The 17,609-nt window shown below is 45.6% G+C and overlaps 1 protein-coding gene across 2 annotated transcripts in view; it reads left to right on the top strand.

Moving 5' to 3' along the window:
• Window positions 1-17,609, top strand: part of LOC138516952 (uncharacterized) — a 73,813-nt gene that overhangs the window by 25,156 nt on the left and 31,048 nt on the right. The window contains exons 5-7 of one of the 2 annotated variants that reach the window (XR_011282332.1): window positions 3,297-3,395; window positions 3,550-3,666; window positions 8,116-8,213. Coding sequence is in view for 1 of the 2 variants with exons in the window: in XM_069632431.1 (XP_069488532.1) it covers window positions 3,297-3,395; window positions 3,550-3,666 (216 nt within the window). In the remaining variant the exon portion in view is untranslated. The remainder of the gene's footprint in view (window positions 1-3,296; window positions 3,396-3,549; window positions 3,667-8,115; window positions 8,214-17,609) is intronic. The other variant, XM_069632431.1, reaches the window with a different exon arrangement.

The raw sequence follows: 17,609 nt of genomic DNA, 5'->3' as shown, positions 1-17,609 counted from the left end.
GTCTGCATCATGAATCGCATGCGGAGGACCTTCCAGAAATATCCAACCTCTGCAGTAACCTTTGGCTACCTGCTGTCTGCATCATGAATCGCATGCGGAGGACCTTCCAGAAATATCCAACCTCTGCAGTAACCTTGGGCTACCTGCTGCCCGCATCATGAATCGCAAGCGGAGGACCTTCCAGAAATATCCAACCTCTGCAGTAACCTTTGGCTACCTGCTGCCCGCATCATGAATCGCATGCGGAGGACCTTCCAGAAATATCCAACCTCTGCAGTAACCTTTGGCTACCTGCTGCCCGCATCATGAATCGCATGCGGAGGACCTTCCAGAAATATCCAACCTCTGCAGTAACCTTGGGCTACCTGCTGCCCGCATCATGAATCGCATGCGGAGGACCTTCCAGAAATATCCAACCTCTGCAGTAACCTTTGGCTACCTGCTGTCTGCATCATGAATCGCATGCGGAGGACCTTCCAGAAATATCCAACCTCTGCAGTAACCTTTGGCTACCTGTTGTCTGCATCATGAATCGCATGCGGAGGACCTTCCAGAAATATCCAACCTCTGCAGTAACCTTTGGCTACCTGCTGTCTGCATCATGAATCGCATGCGGAGGACCTTCCAGAAATATCCAACCTCTGCAGTAACCTTGGGCTACCTGCTGCCCGCATCATGAATCATGTGCTGAGGACCTTCCGATAATATTCAACACCTGCAGTAACCTGGGGCTACCTGCTGCTCGCATCAATAATCGTGTACTGAGGGCCTTCATATAATATCCAACCTCTGCAGTAACCTGGGCTACGTGCTGCTCTCCCAAGAGTATTTTTCCACCTGTCTGCATCCCAAGTGCTAACCTCTTGAGTTAGAGCAGGGTGCCACCACACTGCTTCCCAGCATCACGGTCCTAGGGCAGAATCTGCTTATTTACTGTGGCTGCAGCCCTAATGGCTTTAGGCCTCACAATATCGCACCAGTGGTCGAAGTGTATAAAAAGTAGTGAAACTATGTTCCTTGCTGGCCTGCCTCCACGCTCCACAAACCCCATCGCCACGCCCCCTCTCACCCGCCATACATACCGCTAAACCATTGGTGCACAACATACGGCCCGCGGGCCAGTTGCAGCACGCCATGCCATTTTGTCCGGCCCGCCAGCAACAAAGACTTTCCTAATGGAGGGCGGCCCGCAAGCAGCATCGGCCGCTCTCCATTAGGAAAGTCTTTGTTGTCTTCCGGGCCAGACAAAACACTGGCCCTCATTGGTTCAGTGCACACTAACCACGCAGCTCCTATGAGCCACGTAGTGCGTGTGTGCTGCACCAATGGAGTGCCAGCACTACGGCTGGCATGGCCAGTAAGGCTTGATGCTGGAAGGCATTTCAGCCTTGTCACGCCCACGCCAGCCGTAGTGCCAGAAGCCTTGCCAGCGTTCCAGCACGTCTGGGTAAGTACATGGTGGGGGGGGGATATGTGTGTGTGTGTGTGTGTGTGTGTGTCTCTCTCTCTCTCGGTCGGTCCTGACTGTTTTTTGTTTTTGTATGTATGTTAAGATGTGGAGGTGGGGTGTGTGTCGGGTGTGTATGGGTGTGTTTGTATGTTTGTATTTGTATGTCTGCAGTGTATGTTGAGATGCAGGGGTGGGGGGGGGGTGTGTGTCGGGTCTGCCTGAATGTGTTTGTGTGCAAGTGCAGTGCATATTGAGATGCGGGGGTGGGGTGAGTGTCGGGTCTGCCTGAATGTGTTTGTGTCTAAGTGAGGTGTATGTTGAAATGCTGGGGCAGGGGGGTGGTGTTGTCGGGTCTGCCTGAGTGTTTGTTGTTGTTGTGTGCACATTCAGTGTATGTTGAGATGTAGGGGTGGGGGTCCGGGTCTGTATGCGTGCATGCTTGTGAGTTTGTTTGGTGAGTTGGGGAGTGAGGGGTTCAGGTCTGTATGGATGCATAGTGTATGCTTGTGAGTTTGTATGGTGAGTTGGGGGTGGGGTCTGTATGGGTGCATGGTGTATGCTTGTGGGTTTGTGTGCCGAGTTTTGGGTGGGGAGTTCGGCTCTGTATGGGTGCATTGTGTATGCTTGTGGGTTTGTGTGCTGAGTTGGGGGTGAGGGGTTCGGGTCTGTATGGGTGCATGGTGTATGCTTGTGGGTTTGTGTGCTGAGTTGGGGTGGGGGGTTTGGGTCTGTATGGGTGCATGGTGTATGCTTGTCAGTTTGTATGCAGGGGTGGGGGGTTTGGGGTCTGTATGAGTATGTATGCATGGTGCATGCTTGGTGGCATGGGGCATAGTGGTTGCTTGAGGGGTGGGTGTCTTGGGGCATAGTGGTTGCTTGAGGGGTGGGTGTCTTGGGGCATAGTGTTTGCATGAGGGGTGGGTGTCTTGGGGCATAGTGTTTGCATGAGGGGTGGGTGTCTTGGGGCATAGTGTTTGCATGAGGGGTGGGTGTCTTGGGGCATAGTGTTTGCATGAGGGGTGGGTGCCTTGGGCATAGTATTTGCATGAGGGGTGGGAGCCATGGGGCATAGTGTTTGCTTGAGGGGTGGGTGTCATGGGGCATAGTGTTTGCACGAGGGGTGGGAGCCATGGGGCATAGTGTTTGCTTGAGGGGTGGGGGCTATGGGGCAAAATCCGCCTGCCACGCCACGCCCCATCTCCCCTACCGCCACACCAACATTTACTTTGCTGCCCTCTATAGCCATCATGTTAGGTACTTTCGGCCCTCTTTCAAAATCAGTTGTGCACCCCTGCCCTAAACAAACACACCTGCTGTTTAACAAAATGTTCAGTGCAGTACACTGAAGTGCAAGTTTCAACTTCTTCCTACACTTTTAATTTAAAACGAAACCATTTCGGAACGGTTTCTTTTTAAAATAAAAGTACAGGATCAGTAAAACATAAAAAAAGGAGCACCACTCCCACCCACTTCGATCACTGAGCGATCCTATTGGCTGTTGTCTCGGAATGGTGTATTGGTGTTTAATGCATTTCATTTATAGCGATGTGCGAGCTGAAGAGCCATGGAATGAAGCAATACAATAAGACAAAATATAAACGAGGGGCTATAAAACATACTAGGAAACAGTGAAATACAGAGGCCTGGGCCCAGAATTGCTGGGTGGGACCACAGGTCTCACAGCTTTGCATTACATTTGCAGCTGGAACAGCCAGATGTGGCCTAGTACACTTTACGTTTGATGTACGTGAATCTTAGCGGTCAGGTTGATGGGGAGCAGAGTTATTTCTTTTAGGTAATGTTAGAAACACATTAACCTCTTGCTTTCTTTTTTTTCATGTCACAGGTCCTGTCAATGATGTATGTGCAGTTGCCTGCTGGGCCCTCTACTTGTTCTGCTCCCTGATTTCCACCATTGTTGGACATGCCTTTCCAGCTGCATACGGTGTGTTTACTTTGTTATCCGGTGAACGTGGCTATTTATTGAACCGTGCAACTGCCCATGATTTGTGTTGCAGAAACGGTGTTGTGTCGTTAGGTTGTCAGTCTAGGTGATTTAGTTGGATCCTCTTCCCAAAAGCAATCCTTTTTTTTTGTAGGTCATCCAGTGTTCAATGCAATCTTCATGTCGGCTCTGGTGATCTGCCTTTTCGTGGAGTTGGTGATCGTCGTTTGGCAAAAGCTGAAGCCTAAGGAGATGTGCAGCTGCACAGAAGGTGAGGATTTCAGCAGCAACACAAGGGGCAACCCTGTAACCTCCACTACCCATTACAGAGCATGCATGTCAACCCAAATGTCCCCCCACAACCCATGCCTCACTGTTTCCTGCACCATCGCTTCCTGCATGAGATGCACACTGTAGACCCAGGAGACTAACCATAAAGTCCCGGCTCCGGCATTTGACCATATTTTGGGATCTAGAAAATATAATTATGTAAGAAAATAACTTGTTCGCCCTGTCCCTCAAATTTCTTACAAACGAAATGCTGAAGCATGCACATAGTGACTTCCACTATAAAGCACATTAAAAGCTTAATGGTGTGCATTTGATTTAGTGTGTCTCTCCTGAAACCAAAATACAGTATTCTGGGGAGATTTGAGACCATGCACAGTTACCTGCAGCCACAAACACAGGCTGAAAAGCTCAGGTTTAGCAGCATGTATGCAGTAATCTTATTTCAGTCCCCTAGAGTGTGGGTGCCCTCGGCTCTGTCCCCACACACGTACACCTCCCCTCCCTTAGGGATGAGGCTGTCAGTCCCCAGTCATACCCAGCAACTCAAAGCAAATAGCACTTCAGAGAGGCTGCTCAAGTTCCTCACCTGGAATGTGAATGGCCTGGTCTCTGGTATTAAGCTCAGGAAATTGACAATTCCTCAACAGACACTCCACGGATATAGCTCTCCTTACAGAGACACACCTGGCAGGATCGGAATGCACACTATTCCCCAGATCGTAATTAAAATCCACCACACAATCCACAGATCTGCATGGTGGAAGCATAATTTGTACGTCATCAACCAAATCAATGGACGAGAGTTCCCCTAGATTCGTTTTATTGATCAGAGAATTGTGGGGCACTCTTGTCCATTGAATTGGTTGATGACATACAAATTATGCTTCCACCATGCAGATCTGTGGATCCTGTCGTGGATTTTGATTACGTGATGGATGTGACCCGAGACCGCACGCATCTCCGGGTAGGAATCCCAGTGTACCCACATGATTATTGGCCTTCTCAACTTCACTGGGCCTGGGCGAACCCTGGCGAGAACTACAGCCACAGGAACACGGTTTCTCAATTCACTCCTAGGCTTATGCCTCCATGTCACGACTGGATTACTATTTCCTGCCCAAACAGGATATATCTTGTGTTGTGCGATTTCTAGCTACAGGTATATCAGATCACGCACTGTTAATGCTAGAAGTTAAAAGTACCTGAATGAAGCACTTTGTACTTTGATATTAATACTTGATCGGTAGATAGTCCAGTAACGCTATGGGAGGGATACAAAACGGTACTTAGAGGGGACATGGTCTTATGGATCTCTGCTAAAAGGAAATCCCAACTGCAAAGGGTTACATATGCAGAGAGAGAGGCTACATGGCTGGAAGCAGAGTACCTCGTATCGGGCTCCCTCAAAACTCGCCAATAACTCCTAATGGCCAGGGCGATATTTCGTAATGTCTCATTGGACAACACGAGACCGGCTCACTGGGAGAAGCATAGCCATCTTATTGAAGCAATGGATAAGTACAGTAAAATGCTCGCCTGGCTTGAATAAAGAGGTGAGTGCCATAGGCAAGTTGGAGAATTGGAAAATAAATGGGGAGACCTGGTCAGTGAAGATGTGAACTTGGCAGAGACCTTTGCTGACTATTATGAGTAGTTATTTTGAGATTCAAGGGGTGTCCCCAGACAGCGAGATACTACTATACTTGACAGCCTTACTCTCCGCTGTCTATCAGAACAACAACTGCAATTGGAGGCCAAAGTTATGGAAGACAAAATCGTAGCCATCATCAAACAACTCCAGTCTGGGAAGACGCTGGGCCCGAATGGGTTGCCGATGATGGTGTGGAAGACATTCAGCACGAACGTAGTCACCCCCTTATATAACTTATTCCATCAACGCAAGAGTAGAGGCATCTTACCCCAGAACTCTGGAAATATAGTACAAGATCCTGGCTAAGGTGCTCGGGAGCCACTTGCTACCAGTGATCTTGTTTCTCGTTCTCACAGATCAATGTGGATTCATGATGGATAAGTCTACTTGCATGAATCTCAGATGATTACATTTGCCAATGGAAAATGCCTCTCATCAGTGATCTCTTAGCATTCCTGTTGGTTGACTTCGAAAAAGCATTTGACTCTGTATTGTGGGAAAATATATGTGAAATTATGGGCAGAATGTGATTCAGGGAAAATCAGTTGGTTTTGCCTATTATATGCATTGCCGATGGTGGATAACTGAGTAAATGGAACAAACTCCAGAGCCTTCTCATTGGGCAGGGGCACACGGCATGGCTGCCCGCTATCCCCCCCTATTTTTTACTTTGGGCATCAAGCCGCTAGCCACACAACTCGGAACAAATCCAAATTGGGTCCGTTTTCGTTGGCCTTTGGGATTGGAGGATAGGGTTTCTCTCTATGCTGATGACCCTTTGATATGTTTAGGTACGACAACTCGCGCTTGGCCAATCATGACACAGTGATTACAGGAATAAGAAACATTCAGGGGGCTCTGGGTAATTTGGAGCAAGTCTATACTTTTCCCTATAAAAGGTATACGCCCACATTAAACGTCCTACCTCTGACTCTGCCAACGCCTTCAAGGATGCCAACAAAATCTATAAAACAGCTATTATCACCCACAACGCCAACGCCTATAACACTCGCATAAGCAATGCCTCATCCGACAGAACTCTTCTCTATCCTTAGAGAATAAGAAAATCCCACCCCTGCCACGGCCTTTGCCAAATCCAGTTAAGAATGGTGCACCACCATATAAGATGCCTTAGCTGCTAAAATCGCTCTGCTACAAAACAAAAATGCTCTAATCATTAACCTCCACACCACCCCCAATGAAAAACACTAACGCCCTAGTCTACTTTGCCCCGGTTACCCGAGGACTAGTACTTGATACCATCCCCAAGTTAAAAGCATCCAACTACAAAGGGGATAATGCCCCAGCTAAAATAATCCAAGCATGTGCTTCCACCCTCACCCCCACTATTACCAATTTTGTCAACGCTTCTTCCAACACTACCACAGTCCCAGCCAGCATCAAAGAAGCCTACCAATTATCACCCAATAACAACGGTCCCATTTCTACTCAAAATTATTGATAAACTAGCATACACACAAATCCAAACCCACCTCGAACAAAACCAGCTCCTTGGAACCAGACAATCTGGTTGCAGGCCAAATCCTAGCACGGAAACATGCCTGCTGGACTTTAAAATCCAGATGGACACTATGAGATTCAGGGAAACTCTGCATACTTTTGCTGTTAGACATATCCGCAGCATTTGACCTTGTGGATCACGATAAACTGTGTAGCTCATTAGCCAATGATTTCAACTTCTGTAAAGATGCCACTATGTGGGTGAAATCCTTCCTAGCCGAACGCACCTCTAGAGTCTCCACAAATAAAGAAGCTGCTGATCCTATCCCAGTCCCCATCGGGGTACCCCAAGGATCATGCCTCTCTCCAACCCTCTATAATACTTACACAAAGCTACTCTTCTCGGCATTAGACCATATGGGTGTCATCTACACTAATTTTGCAGATGACACCCAGATCCTTATACCTCTCTCGGGTAACTATGATCAGGACACATTGACCAAAAATAAAATATACACCATCATTCAAAATTGGATGGCTCTGAATAGTCTGTCTCAACGACGAGAAGGCAGAAGTTCTCATTGTGGGATCCCAATATAAAATATCCGCCCTCCATGCCGACTACTCTTCTATCAATATTGACGACACATTGATCCCAGTAGTCAAGCAAGTAAAAACTTTAGGTGTATACCTAGACGCCAACCTCACCATGACCAAACACATTAGCACCCTCTCATCATCCACTGCGTATACATCTAAACTAATCTCACTAAGCAGACAATTTCTGGCACCCACTAATTGCCTCACCGTGGCTAGGGCTCTGGTTTTATCCAAGTTGGATTACTGCAATCTACTACTACTAGGCACCTCCAACACCAATCTCAGCAAATTGCAACTTATGCAAAATAAAGTTTTACGAGCAGCATTAGGAATTCACATCTCTAAGATTAGGAAGGATACTCATTGGTTACCCATCAAAGCCAGAATTATCTTTAAAACACTTTTTACCTTAACAACGACCTACAGAAAAAAAAACCTATCGGATCACTCAGATGCAATGACAATCATCTCATAGTGATCCCCCGCTACAAAAATACTAGAGCACTGGACAGTAGCTTCCTCGTCCTTGCCCCTAGACAATGGAACTCCCACCCCATCAACATCAAAAAAGAGACTTCCTTGACAGGCTTAAAAAAATTGCTCAAAACCTGGTTATTTAACCAATATTAGCATAATGTCCATCTGCTGAATATGTAAATCGTGCTCACAAGCATAATGTATGATCCTTGCTTGTAAATAATGTATGTATTCTTTTAGATGTACAATGTATTACCAAAGCCAAAGCTGTCAGTAACCATGCCGTGATACCCCAGGGTCTGGGCGTGTAACAGATGAAAAAAATGAAAATAAATAAGGTGAGTATCGAGCATTCCCTCCCAGCTGTCCATATCAGGTAGAGAAGGAAGGCTTTCACTATCTGAGCATTCACACCGGTGTAGACCATGCAAGGTTTCTATCACATCATCTTCATCCTATTACAGAACGTTTCCTGTGAGATGTTATACATGGGAACTCCCTCCCGCTCACTCTGCTGTGGAGAGCCGCCCTGTTTAAGATGCTGACACTACCCAAATACTTGTATATTTTGCAAACCCTACTGATCCCTAGGCAACAGTTCAATAGGATCGACAGAGCCCTTAGAGAACTACTGTGGGGAGGTAGACCACCATGCCTGGCCCCCAGTACACTACAGTGCTCAATATTGGAGGAAGGCATCGGGCTGCCACATATCTAAAGCTATTACTGGGCTTGTTAATTGGCGACTATCAATGACTGGCTCCATGGGGACCCCCCCCGTCTGCCCCACATTGGGGAAGAGTTTCGGAGCATGGAGGGGGGGGAACCCATGTACATCCTATTCAAGCGGTTAGGTCTAACCTTCCTCATGTAGATGACCCAACACATGATACAGATATGGAGGGACACTCCCAAACATATTGGATGGGATAACAAACCGACATTGGTGCAACAACTTTGGGGAAAAGCACAGATACCAGAAATAAGTAAATTTTGAAATGTTCACGGTATGGATCACTGCCAATATCCAGACACTGAACAACGTGGTGGGAGAGGGAAATCTTAAATCCTTTGCTGAGCTCGAACGAACTTACGGACTGCCTGATACTGAAAGATAACCCTACATACAGATATCCCATGCCTTATGTACACACTGGGAGACCTGCAATGCTCCCCACCAGGGAGGAATATCCTACTGGAACATATCACAAGCAAAGACGCGTCTACACTATACCAAGCCATATCCTCTTTTGCGACTCCTGAGCTATCTACCGATGAGAGGTGGATGTGGGTCCCATTGAGACGGAGGATTGGCTGGAGGCCCTGATGTACCCCAGAGAGATTGCAATTTCTGCTATATTTAGACTCTCTACTATCCCCGTGTTGCACTCTTGCGGTGCAAGTGTCGTACTGAAAATGATAATTGTTTAAGGTGTGGGATGAAAGAGGGAATTATTTTAAATTTTTATATTACCTGTGGGGTTGTTCACAAATCCGCCATTTCTGGAATATGTCTTAATAACACTGGGCCTCGAGAGTAACATTGCTATGAACTGGGGAATCCCTGAGCGGCCTAAATATAGGAAATGGATATCCGATATTGATATTTGTATGTCTCTAGAATATATACAGCAAGGGGATGTCCGTGAAAGCGCATAAAATTTGGAGACATGGGAGAAGGGAGGCTAAATGGTTTCGTCTGGGGGCGTTGTATTGGGGAGGTGTAGTTGCAATGAATATTTCTATACTGCTTGGAAACGTGTGAAATGATGTAACCAGTCAAGTTGTATTCATTTAAAAATCAATAAAGAAAGATATAAAAAAAGTTTTAAAAAATCCTGCTACCTGAGCCAAGCCAAGGGAGCTGGCCTAACTGCCCACACCTAGATGAGCCAGCCGAGGCGTGTCGATTGGAGCTACATGCAAACTGTACCTTAGTGTCTCAAGAATAGGTGCTGCTCCCTTCTCACCCCTCCATGCTCCTCTGCCCTACCCGGGCATGGTTCTGGTCCCAGGAGTTTACAGTCGTGTGGTAGTAGTTACCAGGATCCACATAGTGAGATCCCTCCCTGGGGAAAACACATTGGAGAGATCCTGTTCATACCTGCTAGTGGTTACTGCTTATCGCTCTTTTACCACCTTGCGAATCGCTCTTTCTGTTTTCTTTTTAAAGTCTCTTTCTACTTTCCGAGTTGCTTACAGTGGATCATGGAATCTGAAATGCCAACCTGGTTCACACATGTGTATGGTAGTGCTCACCTACCATCTGGTAGGGGGTTAATACATTTACGTAACCCCCATTTACTGGAGGCAGTATAGTGAGTAATCATTAGGACTGTCGTTGAAAGAGGGTTAACATTGTCACTTGCAATGTAAAAGCCCTAAGAGCACCCATCAAAAGACAGTGGGTTATCACTCATTTGAATAAATGTGATGCGTCCATAGTTCTCTTTCAATAGAGAATCATCTCCCCCAAAAAAGATTGTATGAGTTTAAGGGCCAATAGGTGGGGCAGATTTGCGTCTCTGTGGCTAAGGGCCGCAAGGCTGGGGTCGCCATTCTTTCATTATTCGCTCCACAGCAGATGAATGCGGTACATGGCTGTGGGTGGAAGCCTTGGTCAACAACACTCTAATATTTCTAAAGATTTATGGGCCCAGCTAAGCTGACCCAGAATCCTGGCATGAGTGTGTCCAATGCAATACAACTTCATTTATAATAACTGGAGGGGAGGGGATTGCAAACTCCTGGGAGAGCACTGCAACCTCCCGGTGGATCCCAACTTGACAGGAAGTCTGTGCAAATTCCTTCCCGCTAAGATGCAGAAGTCCTTTGAGGTATTTATTCAGAGGAATACATTGGTGGACGTCTGGAGATTCTGTAATCCATCAGATACGGAGTACACAATTTATTCACAAGTGACCTGCCTTATTCTCTAGGATAGATAACCTATTCCTCAGCAGAGGGTTAGTAAAGTTTGTATGCACAGTGGAGATCTCTTCCCTTGTAATCTCAGACTATGCCCCAGTATTCACATCACTAGACTGGGGGATCCCCTTCTAGGAGCGTCAAATGATCATCTAAGAGTCCCGAAGTTTAGAGACTTGATCACTTCATGAAGGAATTCTTTTTGCTTTAGAAGTCTGGCCCACTCAATTTACGATAAGCTGGGATGCTTACAGGGCTGCGCTTAGGGTGAATATTATTGACTGTGTGGCACGAAAGAACAAAGTGTCAAGGTAAGATGCACTAAGAAGCACTGGAACCATAAAAATGCTGGAAAGGGGTTATATAAAATCCCCCTCGGTTCGGAAATTGAAAGCACTTTTTTTGGCATCCTACCTTAATGCTATAAATCGGAAAAATAAAGTAGCGGCATTGGTAGTGGAGGGTTCCACATTAGTAAAAGATGAATACATTGCAGACAAATTTGTGGAGTGTTATATGCACCCCACCCCCGGCGCATCTTGATGCGTACTTTGAGTAATCTCTTGACGAATTGGCCCGAATCAGACCGGCCATAAATATACTGAAGAGAGAGGTAGCCAGAGGGCCAGATGGCCTTTTGATGGATTGTGAATATACCTTTGCTGACCTGCTCGTCCCGAAATTGCCAACCGTTTTCAAAGTCTAGTGCTAATGGTCCTTCTTATGCCATGATTATTGTTCTCCCTAAACCTGGAAAAGACCTTTTGATGCCAAAAAATGGCAGGCCGTTTTGTGGGTAACCACAGAGGCAAAAATCCATGCCACGGGGCTCGCTCTAAGACTCAACCCTTTGTTTGTTTGTTTGTTTATTTATTTATAATGTGCACCAGACCCAAGGGTATTGGGGCGCAGAAAGCAAAAGAGGATTGTCCAGCTTGGGTTACAATGCTGTGTGTTACATTACAATACATTAAGAACAGCACTGAGAATTGTCATACAAATGAACATGTGCTGGCGGTAAACATCAAACAACAGTTATTATACAGTAATGGCGGACAGTAGTGTGATCATAGAGTGATGAGTCAGATGTCGTGTACCTTGATCCAGTGGATAATGTTGGATCTGAAGCATAGGTAGGGCATGTCTTCCCTTAAGGAGGGTGGGAGTGAATTTCAATTTTGGGCAACTTTGACCGGGAAGCTACTACTGCCAGACTTCATACGTTTAAATCTAGGCACTCGAAGTAGGTTGGCAGTAGCTGGTTAGTGGATTGTGCCAAGAATCTAGTGGTGAGGTACAGTGGGGCGGCCAAGTGTAGGCATTTATGAGTCAGGGAATCTGATTTGAGGGAGATTTTATCTTTAGTGGAGAGCCAGTTGTTGGATCTTCTGAAGTCAGATATGTGTGCTTTCTTTGGAATTTTGAGAGCTGCTCTCAAAGCATTATTTTGTAAGATCTGGATCTTGTTAGTGATTTATTTGATGCTCCCGACATAAAGGGCATTGCAATAATCCAATTTAGATAATACCAGAGCTCTTGCTAGAGTAATGCAATTATTAGGTGTAAGCTATGGCTTAGCTGCTCTGATTAGCTTACAAGTGTAAGCGGTAGCCGATGCCATGGAATTTACTTGTTTTTTTTAAGTGAGAGTAGAATCTAGGTAGAAACCAAGAGTTTTAACTTCCTTGGCTACTGTGATGTTGTTTTCTATAATGAAATTAGAAGAGAGATGGCCCAATTTGTTAAGATTTGCCGTGGTGCCGACAATGAGGAGTTTTGTCATCATTCAGGCATAGTCCATGAGATGCCATCCATGCCTGGATGATGAGGTACACTCTATTTACGAAGGCCAAATCCTTGTTCTAATCTCCCATCAATGGGATGAGGATCTGTGTATCATCTGCATAGTTAGTGTAGGTGATACCCAGGCCATCTAGATCATCAAAATGGGGCTTCGTAAAGATGTTGTACAGGGTGGGTGAAACACATGAGCCCTGGAGCACACTGCAGGTAATGGGTATAGGGTCCGCAGCTGCTGAGGGTGCAAAGACCTGCATGGTTCTATTGTCTAGGAAGGATTGGATCCGACCTATGGCTTCTTGTGAGAAGTGGGTAGCAGAGTCCAGGTGGTGACAGAGTCTTGTGGTCAACCAAGTCAAACGCTGCTGAGAGGTCGAGCAGCAGAAGTAATGCTGTGTTACCATTGTCTCTAAGGGTGTCTATTTGTGCTTTAAGGTCGATCAGCGCAGTTTCCGTTCTGTGTTGCGGTCTGAAACCTGACTGACGTACTCCTAGGAGGTGGTTACATTCCAGATATTGTTGGATTTGGAGGTACGCTACCTTATCTAGGATTTTAAGCAGGAACGGTACTGTAGTAATGGGGTGATAGTGGGAATGGACGGGTCAAGAGTTTGTTTTTTTAGGAGTGGGAGGACCCAAGACTGTTTCAAGTTGTTGGGAATGGTGCCGGTAGAGAATGAGGCATTTATAAGCTTAGTTATGAATAGGGAGAGGTCCTGTGCAGCATCCTTTATAATTTGTGCTGGGCAAGGGTCACTGTGGCAATTAGACGGTTTGAGAGTTAGGATGACTTTTTCAACTTCTAGAGTGGATACTTTCTTGAAGTTGAAGAGGGGTGTAGGCCGTTCAGAGGGGGCAGGAGGTAGGTTGTTCGGGGGTAAGGAGGTGGTAATATTGTTAGGATTGGAGGCGCGGAGGAGGGATTCTTTTTTTATTATGAATTGTGGCCTAAAGGGTCGTTATTTTATTAACTAGGGCGCTCTGAATGCTGGTGCACCAGTTTTTTTCCTTAAGGCACGTGTCAGGGGCTTGGGTGGGTGTTTCTATTTCTTTAAGAATTATGAACAGTTCTTTAGTATTGGAATTAGCTTGGGTAATGCACAAGTTGTAAGATTCTTGTTTAGCAAGGATTAGGCAATGCTGGCACAGTGGTCATATGAATAACAGGCTGAGCATGATATAGGCAAAGCTGGCAGAGTGGTCACAAAAATCACAGGCTGAGCATAATGTGGGCAATGCAGGCAGAATGGTCTCAGGCTAAGCGTGATATAGGCAATGCAGGCAGACTAGTCACACAGGTCACAGGCTGAGCATAATGTGGGCAAAACTAGCAAAAAAAGGTCACTAATCACAAACTGAGCGTAATATGGACAATGCTGGCGAAAAGGTCACATTAATCACAGGCTAAGCATGATATAGGAAAAAGCTAGCAGAGTAGCCACAGAAGCATCAGGCTGAACATAAAATGGGCAGTGTTAGCAAGGTGGTCGCAGAGATCACAGGTTAGGGTCAACGTGAGTATATTAACTATAGTGTGGGCATAGGCGACTAAGATCAGCGTAGACGTAGATAGTTAGGATCGACAATGCTATTGCGTGTATTTACATCATGCAGCAACCAGCCTTGTCAGCGCAGCAGAGACGCAGTGCAAACAAGGTAGATACCGACGAAAGTAGATAGTAGTGGGCAGGTAGTAGTACAAATATTGCGGGCATGTCGAATGGTGACGGCGCTATAAAGCTGGGTTAATTAGCAAGGCGGTGCATCCCTGAGAGGCTATTGACTAAGACTTAAATACCGTTGCTAAGCGTAGCGGACTAGGCGCGGCGATGCAGCTGTTGTACAGGTTAGTGGATACATTGGTTGTTGGGAGCAGTGTTATAGCGACCATGAGTAACCAAAGGCAACAGATAATACAACCAGTCTCAGGGTAAAACAGTAATGCAAGTGAAATAGTGCAATGTAGGCTGGACTTGTACTATGTATAGGTTAGGGCAGAGACCCAAGTGGGGCAAATATTAATGGGCATGGTAGCGTGGATATGCACAGAGATACAAAACTAGAGAGGAAGCAAAAGTTCAGCAGTTGGGGGCCACCCAGGGGAAGGAGTACCGTATGTGAAGTGCCTTAAGTATCTTTGTGTTCGGGAGCTGACATGATGGTTACCAGTAGGAATGTTAGTAGTCTGGATGAATGGTGGTGGCTGATCTGAAGGCAAACGGGCAGAGTTCGTGGCCCTGGCCTCTGTTGGCTCTGGACAGGCTCGGGACAGGGGTTGAGCCTTGTTGTGTGTGCCTTCGTGGGTGGGCCGGTGTACGCCTGCCGGCGAAGGCTTGGCTGTGAAAAAGGGGCTACGGGCCAGTCACAGCAAAAGTTGCAGTACCTGGAGAAGTCCGACCCAGGCTGCAGAGGCGTAGTTGCGATCGGCCATTTTAGGCTGGTTGTTGTGCCACGTGGATTGCAATGGAGGCACAGAAAGGATATAGGCAAAATGTGGTGTTTTCATCAGAAATAAAAAGCGAACACTGATTTCACGGAATCTGGTGAACAAAGCATGATTTAAGTGGTATTTCTGCAGTTGTCGGATGGATGAAGCTGCATTTAGCGGATAGCAGCAAATAAGCCCAAAGACCTACCTTAATCTTCCGGATGGTACCCCAGGCTCACCTAGAGAGCGGGGGCACTGCTCCTGCAGTGGAGGGGCTCCTGCTCCTCCAATGGATGGCACACAACACTGAGGAGGCTCGGGGCAGGGGATGAGCCTTGTTGTGTGTGACCCAAACTGATCTATAAGGATCAAACTGGCTCCGTCAAAGGCAGATTATCTGCGGCCAACACCCTGTTTTGAGATGTGTCAGACCTAGCCAAAACTGTAGACAAGCAATGGGCGGTGGTTACCTTAGATGTAGAGAAAGCATTTGATGGTGTTGGATGGCTGTTTCTAGAGAAGGCGTTGAGTTGGCATGAATTTGGCCGCACACTAAGATGCGTTTATCATAACGCACTAGCCATTCAGTTAAATGATATGAAAGGCATGGAGAACTCCAGAGTTTAGAGTCAAAACATCGGCGTATGCAGATGATCTACTGGGATACATGACACACTAGCCAGCATCTCAAAGTTTCAGTATACGTGAATGGCAAATTCTCCAGATACTTCATATCTGAAGTTACTAAACAAGGTTGTCTTATTTTTGTCTTATTTCCAGAGACTGTACTCTGCCTTCAGTTAAATGATTTAATGAAAGGGCTGGGAACTCCAGAGTTTAGAGTCAAAACATTGGCGTATGCAGATGATATACTGCCATACATAGAAAATCAAGTAACATCTCTTCTGCCCTTTCTGGAAGAAATCACTCAATATTCTGCAGTATCGGGTTGTTAGGACAGTTTTACTGAAGTCCAACTAAGGGCTTAGTAAAACCATTCAACTGAGACAGTACAAGACTCCACTCTTAGTATAAGGCTGTACCACCTGAGTTCATGGTAGCATAGACAGAGCAGCCAGGCTAATTTTAGAGGGAGAGAAGGCTGTAGGAAGGTACAAAAGAACCTGAAGCATACCATGGGGTTCAATAGTAACAATTACAACCAGAAGTATTATAAAAAATAAAAGGTTTATTTCAAATGCTATTAGGACAAGTTAAGTCTTGGGGTAAGTACTGGTCATAGAGTCATAAACACATTTATAAAAACACACCACTATGCTTGAAGGTACACAGACCAAAGCATAAACCTTCTTTAGAACACCTAACATTAATTCTAGGGAAGTCGGACCTTGTGAAACACTAAGTATAGGCCACACCTATTCAGGGGGAGTAAAAGCATTAGTTACGTTTAGATTACTTTACAGTAAGTCGAGGGTAGTAGACCCTGTCAGCCATGTAGTGACACCCAGTTTACTTTTCTGACTTGTGCAACACAGATTCAAGGAACAGTATATACCTCCAACTACATTCAGGATATACCAGGTGAGTAAGACCTTTTTGGTGCAATATTCAATTACAGTTGCTTTTCAGACTGGTGGAACACAGACTACGGTAAGCAATAACTCTACTTACTTTGGGATGACTCCAGGCAGACGTAGGTTAGTAAAACCCTCAGTAACTTATTAAGTATAGTACACAGCTATTAAAGGTAACTAAAACCTAAGCATGTAATATACTATTGCAGTTTCTTTTCAGATCAGTGGGAAACAGACTAAGGTAAGCAAAAACTCTTTAACTTAATTTAGGATGGCACAAGGCAGACCCAGGTAAGTAAAACCCATATACTTTTCCAAGGAGCTATAGACCTAAGATTATTTTAGAATCTGTATAAAACAGACTAGGGAAAGCAAAACCCAATTGGTGATCTTACACACTAATATTCTGAAAGAGATAGTTAAGTAAAGCCAACAGCATTACTATTGGGAAGAGGCACAAACAATTCACAGGTGAGTAAAAGGCAACTATGCAAAAAGATCGAGGAAGAAAAGACCAAACCCCAAAAGACAGAATTTGGGATGCACAATTTGACCATATATATGTGTGGGGTAGGGGGGAATGTTAATACAAAATGGTGAGGGTTAACGGGGATGGGGGCTCTTCCCCACGCATATATATACAGTCAAAGGGGCAGAAAAGAATTTCATTCCGTCTTTTGGGATTCATTTTATTTTGTTTTTCAGACTGATGGGTAAACAGAGTAAAATAACCTTACGTGTACTTTTCAGAATGGAAGAACACGTTCAAGGTAAGTAAGAACTTTTGTAACTTTTCACTCTCAGAGTTAGTTACAAGCCAACTCTTGTACAAGTAAGTAAACTTTTAAACACGTATTCTCTTTTCTAAGCAAAAGGGCCATTCCTTAGAAGTCTTTCCCTATTGTTGGAGCATGAGTGTTCTCAGTGGCAAAAGGGGGATCACTAGGGTTTAGTGTCCAACGGGCAGGTCAGGACAGGTCCTTAAATTGCAAAAGTCAGAGTTTCTATGGAAGACTGTTCAAACAAGTAAGTATTTCACTTCA

Source organism: Ambystoma mexicanum, chromosome 6q (genome assembly GCF_040938575.1).
Source record: "Ambystoma mexicanum isolate Mex_15411 chromosome 6q, UKY_AmexF1_1, whole genome shotgun sequence".
NCBI lineage: Eukaryota > Metazoa > Chordata > Amphibia > Caudata > Ambystomatidae > Ambystoma > Ambystoma mexicanum.
This window is presented reverse-complemented; position numbering and strand designations above follow the sequence as displayed.